Below are 23,444 nucleotides of genomic sequence, written 5' to 3'. Positions count from 1 at the left end.
AAAGAAAAAGTAATTGAGCATCCAAATGTCCTTTAGAATGCTGATTGAAGGTACAAAAGACACCGCTATTTTCTCAAGTGATCTTTTCATTTAGTTACAACAACGGAAAGGGTATTGAACATTGAAATGACGTTATAGTCCAGCTGTTATCGACCAAAAATATAGCGAATTGTTCACTTTTATGATAAAAGCATGAAACTTTGCCAGATTACAACCAACCCTAAGACTAACATTTCTGGATATGGAGCCAAGCCAAATTCAACACTGAACACGAGTACTGTGCAGGCCCTAAAATGGCCTACATGAAAACGAGGCTGACAGTGGAAATGCTTCTAAAATACCGGTTTTTAAGTGGTTTAGTAAATAAAACTTGTAGATATCGTGGAAGAAGACATTTGCTTTGCTGTCATGTTACCTTTGGTGTCACGTGACCCTTTCTTCCAAATATGGCGAAGCCGTTGCTGGGTGTCCTGTGCGGGGGCTGTCCTCTGTGCATTTGTGCGTTTTAAGGGGTGAGAATGGGCACCGATTCACACAATTTTAAATGATAACACTCTTGCAACTATTTTCTAATTATCTAGGGTTGGATTTGTTTTCATACAAATGTCAATTACCACATGAAAACAAGGCAAGAATCTTATAAAATGTTTGAAAAGCGTGCAGTTAGCACTGCGTGCGGTCATTTGGGGGTGGATTCAGATAACATTGCATAAAAGCTTGAACTGATTAAAAGTTGTGATTGTATGGTACTCTGGCTATTGTTTTCCATCTAAATGTAGAGCGCCGCTCAAAAACAAGGCAAAAATCCTTTTGATGATCTTAAAAGCTAGCCTCCAGTTGCTTGCCTCCACTTTCGGATACTGCATTAAGCTATTTTATTCTCCTTTCAAAAATTAACAAAGTCAATTACAAGGTTCAGTGCTGAATCCAGGAGGTGGCCTGGCCCAAATAGCTCTCCCCCTTAATATTGAAGAAATGCCAGTCTTTGAGGTAAAAATAAACAGGTCATGCAGTAGCAAGCGATCGTACCTCCTCATACCTCTGTTTGTTATGTCTAAAAAAATAGATGACAGGATAGTCTTGTGGAGGCCATTTTTGAGATACGCAATTTAAAGCTACTAAATTGATATTCCTTTAAATTTTATATTAACACATGAAAATATAAAAAAGATGATCAATCTGAATGTAATAAAAATAGCCATGTTTCTCCCCGTTAAGGACCAGAAATCAAGCCTTTCAAAGTCAGCTCCCTAACTGAACGTCAAGCGCTTTCACAAAAAAGCAAAGTTGTTGCTATGTATGTCCTCAAGGCAGAGTATATTAAAAGTGCATGCTTATCCCTTATAATTGAACAACAACTGAGCTACTTGAAATAGATGAAGGAATTAGCTTAACTTTACTCATATTTCTAACGGTAATCTTTAATAATAATAATAATAATAATAATAATAATAATAATAATAATAATAACAATAAATACTTATATACCGCTGATATCAATATTGCTATTTTCATCAGCGCTTAAAAAGAAAAAATATTTTTAAAAAAAAATTACCACGACTGCATAAAGTATACATGCATAAAGTGCATGAACCTACCAAAAAGTGTTAAAACAATTTTGTTAACATTAAAACTATAAAAATTACCTAGACTACTTAAATCGTAAAAAACTGCATAAAACCTACTAAAAACGAGATTAAAAAGCACATAAAATCACAGCTTTCTGAAATACAAATGTCTTTAGTGTCTTTTTAAAAGATGCTACTGAGGAGCTACTCCTAATCGTGTATGGCAATGAATTCCGTGGTTGAGGAGCAGCAGCAGCAAAAGATGCGGTGCTTGAAAAATTTATCAAATAAATTACAATTTAGACACAGAGTCTGTAGGCAACTACAATACCACTCGATTGAAAGAGAATTTTCGAATAATTGGCACAAAATTGCTATAATTTGAGCATTTCAAGTCATTGTACTAGACGTGATGCAACACTAAGGCGGTACACTTTGGGTCCAAAGAGCGCTCGTTACCTTATAATTAGGGAAAGTTTAAAATTCAATTATCGACTTCTTGGTTAATGTTTTTCAATTTAGGAAAGTGTACCTCATATGAAAGGCTCATAACCAATTATATGAAAAGAACTACAATATTTTAAAATGGTACAGAAATGAAATCCATGGTCGTGTACTCATCTAAGCCGAGAAAAATGTTATATTTTTCTACCACAAAAGTTGATAATGTCAACGTTTTGTGCATCGACCCAGCCACAGAGAAGTTGACCTTTTATACGACAAAAAGTTGAAATCAAAGGAAAATAGCCAAACATCCAACCATTAGAGCTGGTTTCTATCGTTAACTTTACACCCACAAGTGAGTTTTCTACTACAGACATCAAAGGGGAGTTAGGAGTGTATCCTCAACAGACCAGTTAATCAGAAACCAATGAAAATGAAAACTGCTGAAAAAATTAAAATGCTAAGGATTTGCAGTGGGTAGGAAGAGATTCGTATAGGGTTTTGTGACTTGGGCGGCTTTATTATCCTACTCAACCCTAAGATCATCGTTCTCATAGCAGCCGTATATATATACAGCATGTTAATCTCTTCCACGAGCCACTTATTTCTGTAGACAGGCTGCTTGGGGTATTTGGCGCCATGTGTAATGACAAATATTAGTTTCAGCTCATACTCCGCGAGCTTCATATTGTTCAAAATGCTCAGCAGGCAGTTTACCGGTACCAGATGAACAGCAGCTCAGTAACAGAACTGAGTTGAAAAGAAGGGTGTGGCTCATTCATTGCTTATATAACCGCAAGTCACCTTATTCAAAATGACGGTAGGTGCACCAAGTAACGAATCTGTGTATCCATTTATGTGCAAAGCAAAACAGAAACACCCTTCTAAAATCGGTGAAGAATAATAATCGAATCAGTGAAATCTTTCCATGAATAAGATGAGAATTCAAATGGTGAAATGAGATTTTACTAAGGAAAATTATTCCGCATACTTTAAAACTGTGCTGCATACATCCCACCAAACATAAGTTAACGCTCTTGCATCTTGTTTGCATAAACTGAAACAGGCTGACAATTACTTCGTGGTCCAGACATTTCATATTAGTTTGAGTGATCATCAACAGTTAAATCAGAACCCATTCCACCAATGAGGCGATGCTAGTTATTTTAGTTATCCATGTATAGTATGGACGCCAAAGAAAATGATGTCAGTGTCACGTGGGCGTTGAGTCCTGATCTAAGCTTGCATTGGTGTTGAGATCCCTGACATCATTTGCCAACTGAATGAATCTAATCGAAAAATTTGTGGGATATGTTTCTTGAAAGACAAATTAAGGACAACCCATTTTCACGTAATCATAAGGCAAATTTAAGCACAGTGAGATACACAAGCCCATTTGATTATCCTAGATCCCATCATGTCGGACAGACATTTTTTACCTTTTACCTTTTGCTTTTTACCGTTTGCGTTAGCCTGCGAGCAAGCGCTCTCGATTAACACCCTTCCCTCTTGCGTCTCCTTTTGAGTGCAGTTTGCACGTGACGTTTCACGATAGCCCTAAATAGACAGCTAGAACGTAGGCTGCACTTATTTTTTCCTGGTTGACAAGCGTTAAGTGCAAACAAAAACATTTGGGGAAAGAGTTAGTTCAATTGTTTTTTTCGGCTTGCACTTGCGTTTGTTTATCCAGCCCTCATTATCTTCAATAAAACGAGGCAAGAAGTGAAAAAGAAGATAAAGTGACCTTCATAGTGTTTCCTCAACTGGAGTAGTGCTCATGCAACATACCTGTCGAGCAGTATATGAATGGGATATGTGTAGGGAACAACACTTCTGAGGCATACAAGTCTAAAAGTTTTAACTTTGACTAAGGGGTATATCGTGGCAGTCTGTTGCTATGAACTCTTAAATGAAAGAAAAACTGCTTCTTTGGGACGGTGTCGATTCACCATTGGCAAAACTAGTGTACAACCTACTCTTAAGATACAGTGACATCTACAACTATCTTGAGGATACAACTATCAGGAAGGGGGGCTCTTCAATTCCTTCAATATGGCGTATTTAAGGAAAAAGTCTATGTCATGTGACTTTCGATTGTCGTCTGTGGAGAAAAAAACTCTGCAAAAACGCCGTGCGATCACAATTTTTGATCAATTCAGGCTTTTAGGCAATGGTCTATGAATCCAACTCAAGATGACTGCACGCAGGGCTAACTGGAGGCTTTTCAAACCGCTGAAAAGATTTTTGCCTCGTTTTCATGTAATGATTTGCATTTGTATGGTAAAAAACAGCCGCTGATAATTGGACAATAGCTGCAAGAGTGTTATCATTTGAAATTGCCTGAAAAGGTGCCCCTTCTCACCCCTTTAAACTCTCAAATGTACAGAAGACAGCCTCAGCACAGGACACCCAACAATAGCCCGCCATATTTGGAAGGAGGGGTCACGTGACACCAAAGAAAGCATGACAGTAAAGCAAATGTCCTCTTCCACAATATCTACGACTTTTATTTACAGAAACACTCAAAAATGGTATTTTAGAAGGATTTCCACTAACAGCCTCGTTCTCATGTAGGCCATTTTAGGGCCTGCGCAGTGCTCGTGTCCAGTGTTGAATTTGGCTTGGCTCCATATCCTAAAATGTTAGTCTTAGGGTTGGTTGTAATCTGGCAAAGTTTCATGCTTTTATCATAAAAGTGAACAATTTTGGTCGATAACAGCTGGACTATTATCGTCAAGTGGGAAAAACATGTTGACCCACCTTTATTATGGTGAGACCTTCTAAGCCCAAAAAGCGGGTTTCCGGCTCTAGAAGTTCTTAAAAAATGTTAACGTGTCACCTTTCACAATAATATTGTTTTTTGTCAACAAGCTAACTTGATTATGTAAGTCATTTTCGATTTCACCTCAGCAAAATTGTTTAAATGAAGTAGATGAAAGAGAAGTCGAACGATAACTTGGTAACACCCGATGTTAATTAATCAGATCAATTACCTGTTAGCTAACATCACTAAAATTCATTTATCGACCAAACCAATTGTTTAACAAAAACAAGGCGATAATTTCGTTCAATTATAGCCACACGTGAGCCACAATACTCAAAGGCTCACTCCGTCAAATGAAGGTGAAAAGAGATTTTGTGCCACCTTAAGAAAACGTTTTAACAGGGTATTTCGACTATTTCACTTCATAGTTCTGGGAAGGACGACCAAAACATGTCCAAAAAGTGTTAAGCGGTGCAGAGTTTCTTTTTTGCTCGTCAAACCTATTGGGCCAGTAATTTAAACAGTTTAACAAAACAGCGTTTTGCGTGAGGCCAAGGTTTGATCAAGTGTATCACCTACTGTTGAGAACCAGAGGGAGAAATAGACCGTTCCTATATATTTTGTAGAGGTTCTCTTCTGTCATTTCTGATCCCCTCAAATTCCGTATGTCAATTTTTTTTAAGTCGCTTGCATCTGCCAGAAGCAAAATTTCTTAATTTCTTTTTAATACATGAATTTAGGAAGATGCTGGAAATTTGTCACAGGATTAGGACGCAGTGAAAAAAGAACGTTTTAAACTATAACATGGTAAACCTCTTACCTGATTGGTCTATACTGAGTACAGGCAAAGCGCGGAGAAAAATCAGCAGCCATCCAAAAACCACAGGAGAATACATCTCGCTGAAACGTCGGATTGTGCCTCCTTTACTGATCATTCATTGATTTTATATTCCTTGTGCTTACGTCATTTTTATAATTTAAGGCTACATTACCTGTTTTCTTAAAATAATTAGAACCACCACAGTACCTCCCCGGTCAGATCAGACGTCTTTGTTATATGCTTTGTGAGCTATTTTGGACGTGAATACAGTGCAAAACGTTCCTGAAGTGGCATTTCGTGTCCGCACTGACCAATAAAAACATTCCATTATTTGTGCATGGTCCGGGAGCTTCTCCGACCGCAACTGCAGTACAGTTGTTTTCGTCTTTTATTTTTTCCAATTGTTATATTCAGTCTAAAAACCTATCTCGCAACCATTTTCAACACAACAAACAAAAAATAGATTTATATTTTTTTCTCATCTTGTTATATCTTGTGGTCAGTATCAAAAGTGAAAATAGGTATTCCGAGAAAACTGACACTTGACTGCCCCATTTTCTTAGTATATTTCGTCACATTTCGCCCTTTTTGACTACTTATGGTACCTTCGTTAAGCCAAACATGTTATACTTTCAACAATCACAACTTTTTATGTACAATACATACTGTTTACTCTCGTGAAGCAAGCAACATAAGATCTTGCAAGAGAAGTCAACGGTTGTTTTGGTAGCACCACAAATTCAGTAGAAAAAAATGGACTGGATTGTGAGCAAAAAAATGTTTAACGCGTGACTTGAATTAAAACTGCCGAGGAAGTTCAATTTAAGGTCGCGGTTACAAAACTCTAGTGTTTATGAAAACAAGGGATTATTTATAGAAAAAAAACGCATATAAAGCTAAACTAGGTTGTTTTCCTCGGTTTTTGGAGAGGGTTACATAACAACTCTGGAGTTTTATGCAATTTTTTCCTATCCTTTCAGTATTGTCTTGAAATTGTTGTCAAATATAACTTCCCACTGTCAGTGTATACCCCACTATACCTGGGCAGTATATACGTATTCATGACAGACGAGTATCACAACCATGACAAAAATAGAGTTTTATGCTTGTAGTAGTAGCGAAAGCAAAATACTCAGGGATCCGAAGTGACCTCAACGATGTTTTTCAGGTAGTCTCAAAACGTAGTATAAAGTGGGCTGAACCTTGAGCAAAACAACTTTTACACGTTCTTCTAATTAAAACCGCCAAGACATTTAAATTCAAATCACGTATTACAAATTCACTAGACGTTTTCGAAAACAAACAGTAATTTGTTGAAAACCTAAAATAAAGTTGAAAAAAGCTAACAGACCTAAACAAAGATTTCGTTCTCGTGTATGGGAGAAGGTTTTATAATATGAGTCAAACTAGTCAAAAACTTATAACTTCGGACGAAAAGCATTAGAAAAAAGGAGAAACTATTAAAAAGCCTATGAACAGTGCAATACTGTGTCGCAACAGTTTTGAATGAGATGATACATTAATACAGTTTTACACGGCATCCTTGAAAAGCAGCTTTTATTTGTAAATAGCTAGGTAGTTAAAATTTTATGAATATATTTTTAATCAGAGTTAGTTTAGTTAGGTATAATATATCTTAGATTTTTTTTTTTTTTTTGTACATGCTGAAGGAACTTAACCGTGTTTAAATAAAGTTATCTATCTATCTAATACGCCGATACGATTTCGGTCGTTGCCGCTTGTCAGTGGCTTGTCCCAGGCACTTATCACTTGCGACAAAGTTGTATCGTCCATACGGGCAGAAAGTGCTAACTAATCAAGTGCAACTTTCTCAGTTCGCTGGCTGTGATATAGAATGGCTCTTTGCCAGAGTTATAAACAAGTCGATGGGAAAATGATCAATTCATAAATCAATCAGCACGACTGTTGAAGCTTTAGAGCTGTTAACAAAAGTAAGCACAGAAGTTTAAGTCACCTGGGTTTCGGTAAAGATAAAAAAGAAATGGAAAGTTAATTGGTGTTCTGTTATCACGTACTGAATTTAAACCAAGGTCTCTTTTTGCCCCAAAGCAATTTTGTGTTCGAATCAGTGTCGCAGTGAAAGGGCAGGTACATTGTAGTCCGTACTTGACCTTTTCTGTATGATTCGTCAGCCTTTGTTTAAAACTAGGAAGTGTTTCAGGTGTTCCAAAGGGTTTGTCGTGTTTTTCGAGCAGCATTTCAATTGACCACTCCAGAATATACCATAACATACCTTAATCCTCTGTGTTTGTCACCACAAAATTTTGCATAAGCATTGTTTTCAGTTTCCCCTTGGGGCCATTTTAACTCCTAAGAGAAACTGAAGACAAAGCTTATGCAAAATTTTGGGGTGACAAACAAAGAGCATTATGGTATGTTATGGTATTTTCTGCAGTGGTCAAAAGTTATTTGTTGTCGATGAATTTTAAGTAAATTTTAAATTTACTTTTGCAATATCTAAACACGTTCATAACCACAAACTTAAAGGAGCTTTGTCACGAACTAGCCTAATTCAGAAAATAGAAACTGGCCTCGGAACAGTGAGCAAACTAAACGCAACCGCTTATTTTAAAACACTGTAGGATGGTTTAAATAACACTGCAAATACAAAACAAGGCATTGATTGGCAAAACTGAAAAGGAGTAACAGACACCGCAATTAGAAAATTTTTAATGAAACTGTTTAGCCTAAACGTTTTTCAAAGCTCATCTGTTTTCTATGCAATTTCAAATATGGCGCTTGGGAGACAATGATTTGACACTAAGCTGTGACTTTGTCATTATTATAAGTAATGTCCGCAAAGTTAAGTCCCAAAGCAAGTGAGCGAGTGATTGGCAATGGACTATTTTCATGATGACGACATTGGACTACAACTACCACAATTCATTTCTTTTTTTGCTTTAACATTTAAATTTGTCAATTCCGCTAGGGTTTAAAAAACAATAGCCCTAATTTTCACAAGAAAACAACAATCTGAAGGATTCTGGTAGTTGGAGTAAAATAACGTCATCGTGCAATAGTCCCATAGATACTAAACAAAGTATAGATTCAGACTGATGTGACACAGTCCCTTTGAAAGTGCTGTTAACGCGTGAGTTAACAAGCGAAAAATATGAATGTCGTACCCGATAATTCCTTCCCTATTCATCTCTTAAGAAATAACAGTCTAATTGCCTTAAAATCCTGTTTGTAACGATTTATTTAAAAAAAATAGTAACATTTCCACTGCGAACTCAATCCAGGACATGGACCTCCTCTGGGTCCCAGTTAACCAGAAGCTCCCTGTTCCTTGAGATCTCTTGATGAAAAAGATATTTGTATCTTGTATGATACAAGAGAAATTTCACACAGTGGTACAACAGTCGAATGACTTGAGACAACACTGCAAAACCAAAAAGAACGCACACCATTGCAGGCAGTAAACCAAGTACGATTACCTCCATCCATTGCAAAGCCTGAAAGAAGTTTTGAATTAGTCCAGCGGGATCTATTCCCTCTGAGATGTAAGTGGCTTCAGCCAAACTGAAAGTACAGATAACTGTCAAGCTCATAAGCGAGAGGCCTTCACAGATATTGGCCTTTTGCTCTCGGAATGGTCTAATTGTAAGATGATGAACAAACATCAAAACGCATGCGCAATTAAGACAGACGAAGCGTTTCAAGGGATCAGTAGTAAATGTGTGGATAGTCAGTAGAATTAATCTCCGACCAGTCAGTACGCTTTCCCAGTACAGGGTGCCATAGTCGCCAGTAGACGCTTTGCGAAATGGACCGTGTAGAACCTGCTTTATTTCTTCTGCATGATCTTCGTTTCCAGCATAAAGAAGCTGTTCATCATCTGTCTTTCTAAACTGCCGAAAAAGCCACAACAGTAGGCAAGGCAAAGGCAAAGCACAAGCTATCAGGAATTCCTTAGCAGTCACTTTGTTCTTGGCAAGCATCAGTGATCCCCAAAAGAGAACCAAGACCAGAGGGATGATAAAGGAAACTGCGAATGCGATTAACAAGTACTGCCACCACTGCCAACACTCGATGTTCCCATCTAAAAAAAGACGCCAATCCTTTTCAATAGGAACACAGTGCATCAACTTAAGGGTTGTATCTGCCAGTCCTTCGTAACCAAGCAAAAGTGTTTCTAACACAACGCCGAGATATAGTGTTAGTGATGGTGAGGAAATGAACCTGAGCTTACTTGCGGATCGATGGAGGGCATAAATAAAACCAATAGACAGCAATGTTCCCAGGAATTTTGAACACATAAATAGTTCCTTGGTGACGACAGTGAGACCAGGAAATGGGCAACCAATGCCACCATTCAATGTCTTAACCTGGAAATTAAAGATAGCCATAACTGGGGGAATAATTGGTACCATATGCAGAGTTTTCTCAGGAGATCTTATCATCATCAGCTCGGCTACTTGGTAGAAATAAAAGACAATCTTTAGATAACCAGAGTCGTGGCTTTTGTTATCTTCTTCTTCTGGTGTTGACTGTACGTTAACACTTTTGGGCTTCTTCTTAAACCAAAGAGTCTGCTTATACAACTCCGAATACACGGGAGGCTTAAAGATGAAGTACACTGAAAATACAATCACATAGATGGCGGTTGCCACCCAAAACCAGTGATCGCTACAATTATCTTTCTTTCTGCATGAAGTCGAATAGAGTTCTTCGCTATACCCATCAGAACATCTGCCACATAGGACGCCGGTCCTCTTGCCATGACAGGCATTGTAACCCCGATAACTGGAATGCCTTGAACTGCTACAGTATTCCAGGGGACAGGGAAAGAATTGCATTGTTGGAGGTCTTCTTTTCACTTTTAAGCCCCAGAAATTCTCTTTAGCTCGGACATTTCCATCTTCACAGGATGCTCCGTAAGGACAATTGAGGCATTTAAGTCCTTTGCTAAATTTCAAACGTTTTGGCAAACCCGTCTCCAGACAGTAAAACTTATCATTACACTCTTGACAAAATAGTTTGACATAATTGACCTTCATCCAGCACGTCCTGCTTCCCTCGGTAAACTCAAAACCTTCAGTTGCCTTTATACTTTCCAGTTTCACTCGTCGTTTAGACGGGCATTGTAAAGTAGAGGTGGCATCAGTCTTTATTGAAGTACTTTTAGTAGCAGCCAAAACAGGGTAAAGCTTTCGGTTGGCCTTTGCTATAAAAGACGAGTTTCTTATGATGATAGGACCAGTGCTATCCGAATACAGGAAACATCCATAACGCAGGACTTTGCCGGGCTGGCCAGTTTTAGATATATGGTTTAAACGTGTTTGAAGGAAGGCGCTTTTTACAACGCTAAGGCTACCGTAACCCGTTTTCAGATAGACATGCCCTCCTAAAGTCAAGCCTTCATTGTTTCTGAACGTGCAGTTTCTCAAAGTGACGTTTCCATTAAGAAAATTCAGTGCTCCTGAGATACCGACGTTATTCTCGAATATGCTGTTTTCAATTGTCACCGGTGTTTGGAATGTGTCATTCCAGAAGACTTTGCTGCGGTTGTTCTCTTTGAGACATTTTGGAGGATCTTCGTCGGGAAACTCAACACCTACAGTTGCTCGGTTATCTAATCGGTATACAAACTGAGAATTGTTTATAAACTTGCAGTTCTTTATGGATATCAGTCCTTTTACATTCTTTTGCATGGTTACGTACATTACGCCGTTGTGAATTCCTTGAAAGGTAACGTTGTACAGAATTACCTTCGCATCAATGAAATGTTTTTGGAGTGACCTACCTGTCACCTTCAATGAAAACCTGATCGCATCACCGATACCGCGCGTCTCGCTACCTCCTTCAAAAAGAGTGTCATTAATAAATAGTGATTGGCTGCTTGGTGCACAAGTGAGTACATCTAGACAAGGTACTATTGTCATTCGTACACCAACTCTATTGTTCCGCAGTAGACAACGATGTAAAGACACCTTTATATCAGAAACGTTAGGCGACAGGTTTGGAGGACCACTGGCTGCAAAAGCATATCCATAAGTAGAGTCAATGGTCACCTGATCTAGTCGAACGTCAAATCCACCATATACAAATATAGAATTCTCGTTGTTGAGAAAGGTGGTATTCGATACTGACAACATCCCTGTGGTAAATAGGTTATTTACTTTAAAGGATAAAGCGAAGCCATTTAATTTGTGACCAAGCTCGCGAAAAATAGAATCGGTAACAAAGCACGAGACATGCACCATATTTCTCAAGGTGGGTGCCTTAATGTACACAGCGCCGGTACTATATCTGTCCTCTGAAGTTACTTTGAACCGACCAACCCTGTCCTGAAATACACTTCTGGAGATTTTAAGAATGAAAATTCCATTTGACAAATTGGCGATGAGCGATTGGGTATTGTTCAGGAACTCAGTATCGGAGATAACAATTGAAGAATTGGTGCAGATTCTAGATTCTCCTTGTACAACAACAACCGCCGCGGAACTGTTAATAATTTTGCAATTACTAATAGCAATATTGAAGCAGCTCACTTCGTTTAAAACGAATGCCTTGTTATGGAATATAAGGTTTGAGAAAGTTATCCGCAAAAGTTGGTTTTTATCATGTTCAAAAACTAGACCATAACGTAGTTTGCAGGAAATATGCGCCTTCGTAAGCCAGCCCTGTATTGTTAGACTTACGCGCATGAACTCCACAATGCGTTCTTTTTTTCCAATTCTTTTTCTACAGTTGTATGGACGTAACCCACTGTGCCTTCCATCAAGGAAGATCTTTCCTCCGTCCACGACTTTTATCAGTGCTTGGAAAAGAGTCTGGCACGGTTGACGTAACGAACCACATGTGGGTGAGTCTTCACCAAGTAGAATGGAAACAAAAAGGCGAGGGTCACTGAACTCCGCATCAGCACCTGAAGATAATGTGAAAGTGTCAACAACTGAGTTTTGAAAAACTAAGACAATATTAATTATTAAAAACTGAATCATTGGATTATGCAATTCTAGGGTTCTGATTGGCTTATCCATCGTGGTATATGAGCCATTATACCATGCTCTCCAGTTATGGTAACTGTACACGTCTACTCAAAATTAAAAACAAGCAGAAAATCGGTTGTTTTTACAAATAAAATCGGGAAGATTTCTCGATATTTTATGAGCGTTTTTAATGAAACGATCATCCAACTCGCGCTTGTTAGATATGAGATGGTCGATAGCCAACTCGGCGCTACGCATCTTGTTGGCCATCGACCATCTCATATCCAAAGCGCACTCGTGGAATAATTGTTAAATAGCAGATGATACTTTTTTTTAGCAAATCAGCAAGGCAAACACACCGGCTAATGAAGGAGGTTAAAAGCTAATTTAGTATGGACTTTGGTAGAACAGTTCAGTATTGGCATAGACACCTCTGCAGGAATTAGCAGTACGCTAGAATTTCTAATCTACAAACGGTTTGGGGTTCGGCGACAGTGTCGGAAGTCAAGTACTTCAGTGTTTTTCCAGGTTATAAGATCGGACAGGTGGGCTTGTCTTTTAGAGAGGATCCTCCTCAGAATATGTGCGCTGTATCCAGTTAAGGCACTTAAGGCAGACTGTCTGTGCTGCGAGCCCAGAGGGTGTCCTAGTTGAAGAGATATCTCTCTAACGTTCCCTTCATCATCATCACCATCAAGTGTCATAGCTCCAGTAGGCGTATAAGGCCTCCACGCTGTCTGACCAACACTTTCTGTCTTGTGCACTTTCTTTCTGGTGCAACCGCTTTGGCTACTTCCCAGCTCTTCCATCCAGCTCTGTTTCGCTCCACCCGCGCTTAATTCAACAGTTCAGTGCATTTAGCATGAGTACTAAGTGAGGACGGGAGACCATAACCCGGAGTGAGCAACTCCCATACTAGGCCTATGTCATGGCGTTTTTACGAACAGGTTTATTTTTAGACACATTTTAGGGCACCCTTTCCCGCGAAACTGGAATCTCCGCCAGGTCTATGAACGCATTCAAAGTATAAGATATCAAAAAGGAAAACGTGACGTCATTAAAAGGCAAAAATTATCATTTTTACTGTAGATTTTGCTGACTGGTTTGTGGGACTTTAAAGATATTCTAAATTCGCGCCAAATTTACTCAAAAAATAAACTGATCTGTGAAAACGCCGTGACGCGAGGAAACATCGTTTTGCTTTTCCCTCTGGAGGTGAGAGCATTATTTCTGCAGGATCATCCGAGCCACGTGAAAGTCTAACCTTTTTTTATGTAGCAAAGGCGAACCTTCTTCCCCGGTTATTCAAATTTAAAACGCTGAGTATAATTCAGAAACGTCTGACTGCTTGTCATCAACCAAGTGTTCATTTCCGATTCTTTGTTGTGAGAAATCTCGGCTTCCGTTTAAAACTAGACTTGTAAGAAACGTATTTTAACAGTAATCATAAAATTGTATCGAAGCTAGGAAGAAACATAATTTGAATGGGCGGGAAATACCTTAATTAAGTCATGTCCACAAACAAGGAACTTGTCAAACAATCTTATTGGGCGGGTTACAATATTTGTGAAATTACGAACTGTTGGAATTACCCTTGCATGTCTTCTTGACCAGACTAATTAATTCATTATAAGACTCAATATCACTTTATGAAACCTATCATCAGATGCAAAATCCATCTCAGAAAAGTTGGCAGTTTTATAAAATTGCAGAAGTTCATCTTGTCACGCCTAGTAGCGAGTGTAGTTGAAAACCGATAGAGATAAGTCTACGTGTCGTCTAGATCACAACAATTGATCTATCATAAAGCTCAATAACACTTTATAAAATCTATCACCAGTTGCAAAATCTAGTGCATAAAAGTTAGTGATGTTGTTACATGGCAACAGTTCATCTTATTACGCTCAGTAGCGAGGATTAAGCATGGAGGCATGCAGATAAGGGGTGACAGCTCAGGTTTCGGGGGAACTTAAAATTAAAAAAAAAAACGCTGACCTTCAGTTTGAGTTACTCTAACGGTTCAAGTTAATCGTTGACGTAGTGAGGCGTTTCCTCGGCTAAGAAACGTTTCTGTATCAACACTTCCTAAAAATTTCTGTTGCAATCTGAATCAAAACATAGCAAACCTCTTGTGGTAACCGTACCAGTATATTGATGTAAACTAAACGGTTTAAAAGAAACTGGATTATGTTCAATATATTAACAAGTTGTTTTGGCCTTCCTTACCTGCTTTTGTGCTGGTCAGACCGAGGAGAAACAACAAGCATAGGCCAAGCAACCAACGAAACCACGTGTGAGACAACATCTTGGTGAAGCCGGGGAAGTGATTTTTGTGCATGCACAATGGTTGTAATGACTAAGCGGTACTTTAACCTTCCTCTAAAGAACGACGCTAAATATTTCATTATATTGGACACTATTGATGAATACGTCACCAGTGCGGTTTTAGGCAAGTTGAATAAAAATAATTGCCCCTGTTTAAAAGACATGATAGACAATAAAACCTAACAGGAAGTGAACGAATCTGTCGGGTAAGAATTTTGGATTTCCCTTCTCGCCTATCAAACCTTAACTGTAACTATATATACAGGTTTGTTCAACGAGAGAGTTACGAGTTGCTGATTTTCCGAGCTCTTTTGTTTTCAAGTCAGGTCGGTGCTAGCCTCCCACGCAGGCGTTTTTATGGGAGCTCATTTTTCATTCCTCCCCTAAAAATGCCTGTGTGGGAGGCTAGGTAAGTGCCAAAATATGTAGTTTATCTGTATAAGATTCCTATTGTGAACGACATTGTTGCTAACAGGACGTAATCAGACAACGAAGGTGGTTATCGTGATATAACAAAAGTAATGAAAATAATTATCGGACCTGATAAGATGTACTATTTACTTTGAGCAGTACAGGACATGGTAACAAAAGCCCTCTCCAGTAAAAACCTTAAGGTTCTTTATTCTACAGAAATCAAGAAGTTTATGGAAAGTTGCGGCCTTTGACTTACCTTGCCTCTAAACCATCCCCAGCTTTTTGAGTAAGAGAGAATCCTGTTGGGTAACGCGGTGTTCAATGCATCGCCAAAGACCTTTCAGCAATATTTCTCACGAGATCTTACTTTTTTCTAGGGTATTGGGCTAATACATGGGAAGTCTGGTATTTGCACACGTTGCACACTTCAATGAATTATGAAAGTTCATATCAAATTTACCAGATTTATAGTTAAGACCTTCGTTACGTTATAACTGACTGTAAAAGAAAGATCCTCATGAAGTTTGCAGTCAGTCAAAGAGAAATTTTTGTCGACAAAGTAAAAGGAAACGAATTTTCGTAGTAATCCATTGTCTTGGGATCAACTCGATACTGTGGACCTTCGAAAACATGGCTGTCCGCGAAACACCCAAAACTTCGAAATTGAGACTCCCGCGAAAATTACATGCTACCGCACGATTACTGTGAATGTTTTCCGGAATTTTCCGGACTGTTATCAATGTTTTGCTGGAAAATCCTGTATTTGCCCACAGAAAAGGCATATCACTTGCCTGTTTATTTTGCCCATCGAACACAATCAACATATAAACAAAACTATCACCGAGCCGAAACCAAGACAGAAGTACATCCTGGCAGGCGGACATCATTCAACTTATTGTGTAAGCGTACATTAACCGAGCGTCATTCGCCCTTTTAGCAGTTATTTTCACAACAAGCGACTCTAGAATCGATCTAGAAAGTTAATATACATTAAGGCAGCAACGTGCTACATTGAGTTTCTTTGGACGAAATGATTTCTTCATTTCTTAGAATTAAAGTGTAAAGACCATAAGAAAAGCTTCTCGGTTATTTGATAAGCAGAAGTAACTTTTTTAATTTTAGACATTTCGCCAAAAAAAAAATCTTTCTTAAAATGTAATATTCAAACAAGAAGTTAAATTACAACAAGAAAGGGCAATATAACTTAATCACCATCAGGAGACCCGTTTCTCGAAAGTGCCGGCAATTTTTCAGGCAGGGAGAGCTATTTAATGTATGTCAAGTTTGCATTCAAGGTCAAAGTCAGTTCGATAATATTGAAAATGGTAATTTGAAACAATCAGTTAAAGAAGCAAAATTGACTGGTTTGTGAGGTAGAAGCTGAGCTTCTTACTTTCCAACAGGCTTTGATTTGAAAATTTGCGGCCTTCTGGCCCGAAAAGTTACCGCACCTTTGCAGAAACTGCAGACCCTCGGCCGGAAGCCTTTGTGATTGCGTGTGAGAGTACTATCATAGTTTCATGTAAAAAAAAAGGGCCTCGGCACGAAAAATTGTGTTGCTCTTTTATGCCTGTGAACATTATAAAATTGTAAACCGATACAATTTTCTTAGTCACTATTAATATGCTATAAACGGGGATGAGTAGAAGCAATCACATAAACTCGAAAAAAAGAACAAGAACATTAGTAAAGCAACTTTTAAATGATTTATAGTTACAATATTAGCGTAAATTATTTTTGCCAAACAATTATTTCCAACGTGAAGGGAAATAAAAAGCGCCAAAGAGGGCAATATATCGCTTCAGCGCTAACAGGAAGTATATCGCATAATACATAGTTTGTTAGCGGCAAAAAGTCGATACTGGATGAAAACTAGACTAACATTGAGGATGTTTCACTAAAATAATCCACCAGATACCTAGTTAAATAAGTATAAAATTCATAAATGAGCAACCCAGACATTTTATTTAGCGAGGGCTAAATAGGCAAAGTGCACCGCTGATAAACGCATGGCTCTCGACACTAATCAAATACTAAGTCGCAAAAAATGACGTAGCACAATTGGAATTAAAATAAAGGTGACTATGTACAACAAGAAGTATAATAATAATATGAAAAACTAGATCAGTGATTATGATATATATATATATATATATATATATATATATATATATATTTATATATCGGTGCTAAAATTTGAGTCAGGAAGTATTAAAATGACGGCCAAATTGAGAGAGCTCTCAGTTTCCCTACCGCGCTGTTCACAGGAATACTGCTATACAGTCCTGCATTAGTGACCTTCTTCTGATTCCGTTCTCCAGTTTCTCTTTTGGATTTTGGAAGCACAGCTTGGATTCAGTTTTCTATCACTTCTAAGATTGAATTTACAGATATACACCTTATTCCAGTGTCAGTTAAATTCGAAATACAACAATGATTAGCTTGACAGTTTGTCAAAAGGATGGACACAGACTCCGTCATGAAACGCGACATAATCTTGTTGTTCCTTCTTTGGCGCTGATTTTACTATTTGTGAGTTCAAGATTAACTTGAATAGCAGACTGCGGCACAAGCAAGGACGCTGCTATCAAAATGTTCTCCATCACTTCCTTCTGTTTATCTGAATTCGACAACAGCAAAACCTAGACAAGCCATGAGTTTATGCAATGACTTGAATTTCCTCCGAGTCCCAATCAACCACAAATGGCGGAGGCGTCGAGTTTTCTTCAGTACAAAGTTTGCAATTTATAACATGTGAAAGGCACGTGATGCAGTGGTACAGCAGGCGGGCGACTTGAGAAAGTGCACAAAAAGCTACTAGGAGGCACAGTGCCAAAGGAGCCAAGCTGAGAAGACCTATCTCGATCCACTGTAAAGCAGAGAAGAGGTCTTTGCTTGGACCGGTGGCATCTATTCCATGGGAAATAAGCGTAGCTTCGGTTAAACTGAAGATGCAAATAACAACTAGGCTCAACAGAGAAAAGCCTTCACAGATATTAGCTTTGCGTTCGCGAAAAGGCCTCACTGTGAGGTGATGGACCAGAATAATAACGCATGCGCAACTGAGGCAGACAAAGCGAATAGTGGGGTCAGTAGCGAATGTATGGATGACCAACAGAATCAATCTTCGGCCAGTCAGTACACTTTCCCAGTATAGGGTGCCATGATCCTCGCTGGAGCCTGCGCGGAATGGACCGTGGAGAACCTGCTTTATTTCTTCTGTATCGTCTACGCATCCAACGTTACACAGTTGTTGATCATCCTTTTTTCTATATTCACGAAACAACCAAAATAGAAGGCAAGGCAAAGGGAATGCGCAAGCTATTAAAAATTCCTTGGCTGTTACTTTGTCTTTGCTAAGTCTCAGTGATCCCCAGAGAAGAACCAAAACGAGGGGGATGATGAATGACAGTATAAACGAGGTAAGCAGGAACTGCCACCACTGCCAACATTGAATTGTCCCATCTACAAAAAGACGCCAGTCCTTATCAATAGGAACACAATGCATAAGTTTAAGGGATGTATCAGCAAGTCTTTCATAACCAAGCAACAGTGTTTCTAAAGCAACAGACAGGTATAGTTTCATTGATGGTGGAGCTGTGTAGAGGGTCTTACTGGTGGCTCGATGAAGTACATAAATAAGACCAATGGAAAGCAACGTTGCTAGGAACTTCATGCACTTAAACAGTTCCTTGGTTACGACAGTAAGACCAGGGAATGGACAGCCAATGCTACCGTTCAATGATTTGACCTGGAAATTAAAAATTGCCATGATAGGAGGAATAATGGGTACCAGATGAAACGTTTTCTCTGGAGACTGAATCATTACCAGTTCTGCCACTTGATAAAAATAAAAGATGATTTTTAGATATCCAGAATCGTGTTCTTTATTTTCTTCGCTTGATGTCTGATGTAGATTACTAAAGCCAGGTTTATACTTAAACCAGAGACTGTATTTTAGCAGCTTTGAGAAAATAGGAGGCTTGAAGATAATATAAACAGCAAAGGCTGCCACATAAATCGTAGTCGCCAGCCAAAACCAGCTATCATTACATCTCTCGTTCATTCTGCATGAATTTGAATACAGTGCCTCACTATATCCATCAAAACACTTGCCACAAAGAACACCGTCTCTTCTGCCATGGCAGCTGTTATGACCATAGTGGGTGGAGTGGCTTGATCTGCTGCAGTATTCAGAAGGACAGTGAAAAAAATGAAAACTTGGAGGAATGGAAGAAAAATCTTCCATGCCCCAGAAGTTCTCTTTGGCTTTGATGGTTCCATTTTCACACGACGCTCCGTATGGACATTTCAGACATTTATCCTCTTTAGTGTCAGTTAAACCAGATATAAATCCTCTCTGTAGACTATAAAATCCAGTAGGACACTCTTCGCAGAATATTTTGACGTAATTGGCTTTCATCCAAGATGTACAAATGTCAATTCGTTTCGACAACTCAAAGCCTTCAGTTTTTTTGTTGATATCCATTTTAAGCCACCTGCCAGACGGACACTTAATTGTAGAAGCAGCATCTACTTGTATTAAACTGCTCTTAGTGACAGCTAAGATCGGGTAGAACTTCTTGTTTATGTTTGCTGTAAATGACGAGTTTTTAATGATGACTGGTCCAGCACTTTCAGAATACAAAAAGCATCCATCATTTGACATTCGCTCTACATTAGTATTTTGACTCAAACGTGACTGAAGAAAATTACTATTGATGATGTTGAGAGTACCATAACCGATCTTCATTTTAATATGCCCTCCTAGATTTGATCCTTCGTTGTCTTTAAAAGTGCAATTTTTAATAGTGACGTTTCCATTGAAAATATTCAATGCTCCTGAGATTGCGACGTTATTTTTAAACATACAATTCTCAAATACCACCGGAAACTGCGTTTTGTTATGCCAGAAAAATTTGCTGTTGTGGTTTCTGTTGAGACATTTCGGAGGGTCTTCCTTCTCAAGTGCAATCCTTATAGTTGGACGGTCATCCAGGCGATAAACAAACTCAGAATTGTTTAGAAACCTACAGTTCGTAACGTTTATTAGGCCCGTTACATTCCTTTGAATTTTTATGTAGACTACACGGTGAAGGAATTCTTGAAAGGTGACGTTTTCAAGAATTACTATGGCTTTAATAAAATTCGGTCTGTGTAAAGTGCGATACGCCTTCACTATCAACCTGATTGCGTCACCGAGCCGGTGAGTCTCGTTCCTTCCGACGAATAGACTATTCTTTACAACTAATATTTGGCTGCTTGGCTGGCACACGTTGCCGTTCACGTTGACGCAGCGGGTAGTAGCCATGTTTATTCCTTTTCTGTTATTTGATAGAATGCAATGGTCCAAGAAAAGCCATACATCAGGAGCCCTGGCATTTATTTTGGGAGGTCCACCGCCCAATAAAACATAACCAAACGTAGAATTAATTGTCACATGACGAAGATGTACGTAAAAACCGCCTTTCACTAATATAGCATTCTCATTGCATAGGAAGGTACTGTTAAATACTAATAAACGTCCAGTGACAAAGTAGCCAAAAGACCGATATGACAAAGCAAGGCCATTGTTCTCGTGACCAAGGTCTTGAAAGACAGAATCGACAATTGAGCTATCTGTGTATACCATGTTTGGATATCCTAAGACCTTAATGTACACGGCAGCCTCTGTTTCTTTAACTCCTGAGATTTTATCATACTGACCCTTCGTGCCCTGAAAGACACACCTCGAGATTCTAATGGTAACCGACCCTTTAAACAAGATGGCAGAGACGGACAATTTATTGTAAAAGAATTCGGTGTCAGTGACGATGATGGAAGACGTCGTGATGACCCTCGAATCCTTCTGTAATATACGAACTGCGTTTGAGCTGTTAATAAACTTGCAGCTAGATATAAATACTCTGAAACAGCTCACATTGAGTAGATCGAATCCAAATTTGAGAAATACAAGGTTCGAGAGAGTTAATTTAAAGAGGCGATTGTCAGGATACTTAAAAACTAGATTGCCATAACGTGGTTCACAGGTGATATGCGCTTTTGTGAACAAACCATGTATTTCCACACTTTTGTCTAGCTGCTTCAATGGTTTGTCCTTAACAGGGCCCATTTTTTCACAGGTGTAAGGATGTATTTCACTATTCGTTCCATTGAGACAGATCTTTCCTCCATCTTTCACCAACAGCAGTGCTTGTGGCAACGTTTGGCACGGCTCGGTCCGAGAACCGCATTGAGGTGTGTCTTGGCCACTTTGACGCGAAACATAAAGACAGTCAATTGGTGTTGCATCACCGCCTATGGAATGCAAGTGAAGATATCAGTGAACAAGTTGTGGTTTAAATTGGCATGTATGCGCAAGAAATGAAATCATTTATCACAGACAAAGGCCTACTGCAGATGAAAAAATCAGCTTCAGGGTCAAGATAAGTAAAACCGTCTAATTTCCCGATGGCAGACAAAAAAGCTATGGTATTGCTGAGGTTTTCCGGCTTATCAGGTTGATTTATTTTCCTCCCTAAGTTAAAGAATTAAGATGCCAGTTTATCTACCGGCTCGTTTATCAGACTAATACTGGGGTACGGCTTCCTATTCTGTGTTGTTACTCTACCACTGGTGTCGTGAGAAGATGCCCCGTTATTTTTGCTCATTTTCTTCCTTTCCTTCTGTCAAAGTTTTGAGAGTGCAAACTCCAGAAACTAACAAAATACGCGGCAGAAAAAAACGAAGGCAAGACCGATTAGACAAATCGCGGAGAAAGTTGCGGTTTGTTGGAGACCGGCAGTCTTTTTATACCTGTTACTGCACCAGATACACAGATGGCATAAGCTAATATAATGATAATCCACGATAGCAACGCTAATGGAGACTAAAGCAGGATAATAAATTACATTGGTATGCCATTTTTAAAATTCAAAACAATCTCGCAGTAACTGTAATGTAACAGTCCAATTATTGGATTACATTGTTGTGTAAAGGGTGTGCAGCTTCTAACTGGTTGAAATGTCGTGAACTATCAATCAGGTCTGGGTTGTTTTCCCAAGGGGGTGGGGGGGGGGGTACTTGGGTAAATTTCTGCTGGGTATGTGCCCCTGGCCTCTCAGAACACTCACCCCATTATTTTCCCTTCTGTGGCCAATTATGGACCCCATCTTAGTCACTTCGGGCAAATATGTAGTTTTCGCGATCCCAACTGGGTACGTTTGCTAAACGTAAATTTGAAGAACTGTCTTACCCCCAAAAATCCGAAAATGTGCGACCCCATTCTAGTAACTCTATTGAAAATGCGACCCCATGATAGTCAAACCAGTCGTGAAAATGCGACCCCATCCAGCGGCACATCCCCATTAGCCTCTTATAAGGGAGTAGCCTCCCCCGCCCCCCTCCCGGGTTGTTTTCCCGTTTGGCCAAGCACTGAAACTGTCTATTCCAACAGATTTCTCCGGCTATTTAATTCATGATACCTGAATGCAATAGATGACACTTGAAATTTAACCCCTTCTTTGATTTACTGTAAACTGTCCAATGGCATGCAAACATTGAACAATAAAATGCCAAACGGGTGTCTTCTTGGGACCCAGAGTTATCACCTTTGCAAGCGTATGGATTTAATCGCAACTATTGTTGGTTTTAATCTCGCGTACACGCAAAGGTCTATTCGATGTAGCTACTTTAAGGACTCTTTATTACTCATTAGTGAGATCCCAGCTGGAGGACAGCTCGATTGTTTGGTCACCTCACACCAAGAGAAACATTGATTAATTGAACGTGTGCAGAGGAGAGCCAACAGTTAGTTTTAAAATCTGAGTAATTACGAATCTCGTTTGAAGTAGCTTAATCTTGTGTCTCTTGAGCGAAGACGCTTTATAGCTGATGTCACTGTTTTGTACAAAGTTTCAAATGGTTATATTAATGTAGATTTTAGTAGTTTTCTAAGTTTTTATCGTCCAGACGATCGTTATACCTTTCGGAGTTTTGACTGCTTGAAACTAAAGAAAAAATTGGCTAGGACTACCAGTTTTAAAAACTGATACTTTAACAGAATTGGGGATAGCTTTAACTGTCTACCGCATGAAGTTCGCTTTAGTCAAGATTTACTCCCATTTAGGCGCGGAGTTGCAGGTTTTTTGGGCCGGCCTGGTGATCTTTAGTCT

At 39.0% G+C, this 23,444-nt stretch overlaps 1 protein-coding gene across 1 annotated transcript; it reads right to left on the bottom strand.

Moving 5' to 3' along the window:
• Nucleotides 1-8,612: 8,612 nt before the first annotated feature.
• On the bottom strand, nucleotides 8,613-13,361 carry LOC140942218 (uncharacterized). The gene is made up of 2 exons (XM_073391183.1): nucleotides 13,028-13,361; nucleotides 8,613-12,488 (listed from the first exon to the last, which is right to left on the bottom strand). Exons 1-2 carry the CDS (start codon nucleotides 13,359-13,361, stop codon nucleotides 8,851-8,853), a joined length of 3,972 nt encoding a protein of 1,323 aa, XP_073247284.1. The 3' UTR covers nucleotides 8,613-8,850.
• Nucleotides 13,362-23,444: the final 10,083 nt, after the last annotated feature.

Source organism: Porites lutea, chromosome 6, assembly GCF_958299795.1.
Source record: "Porites lutea chromosome 6, jaPorLute2.1, whole genome shotgun sequence".
NCBI classification, from domain to species: domain Eukaryota; kingdom Metazoa; phylum Cnidaria; class Anthozoa; order Scleractinia; family Poritidae; genus Porites; species Porites lutea.
This window is presented reverse-complemented; position numbering and strand designations above follow the sequence as displayed.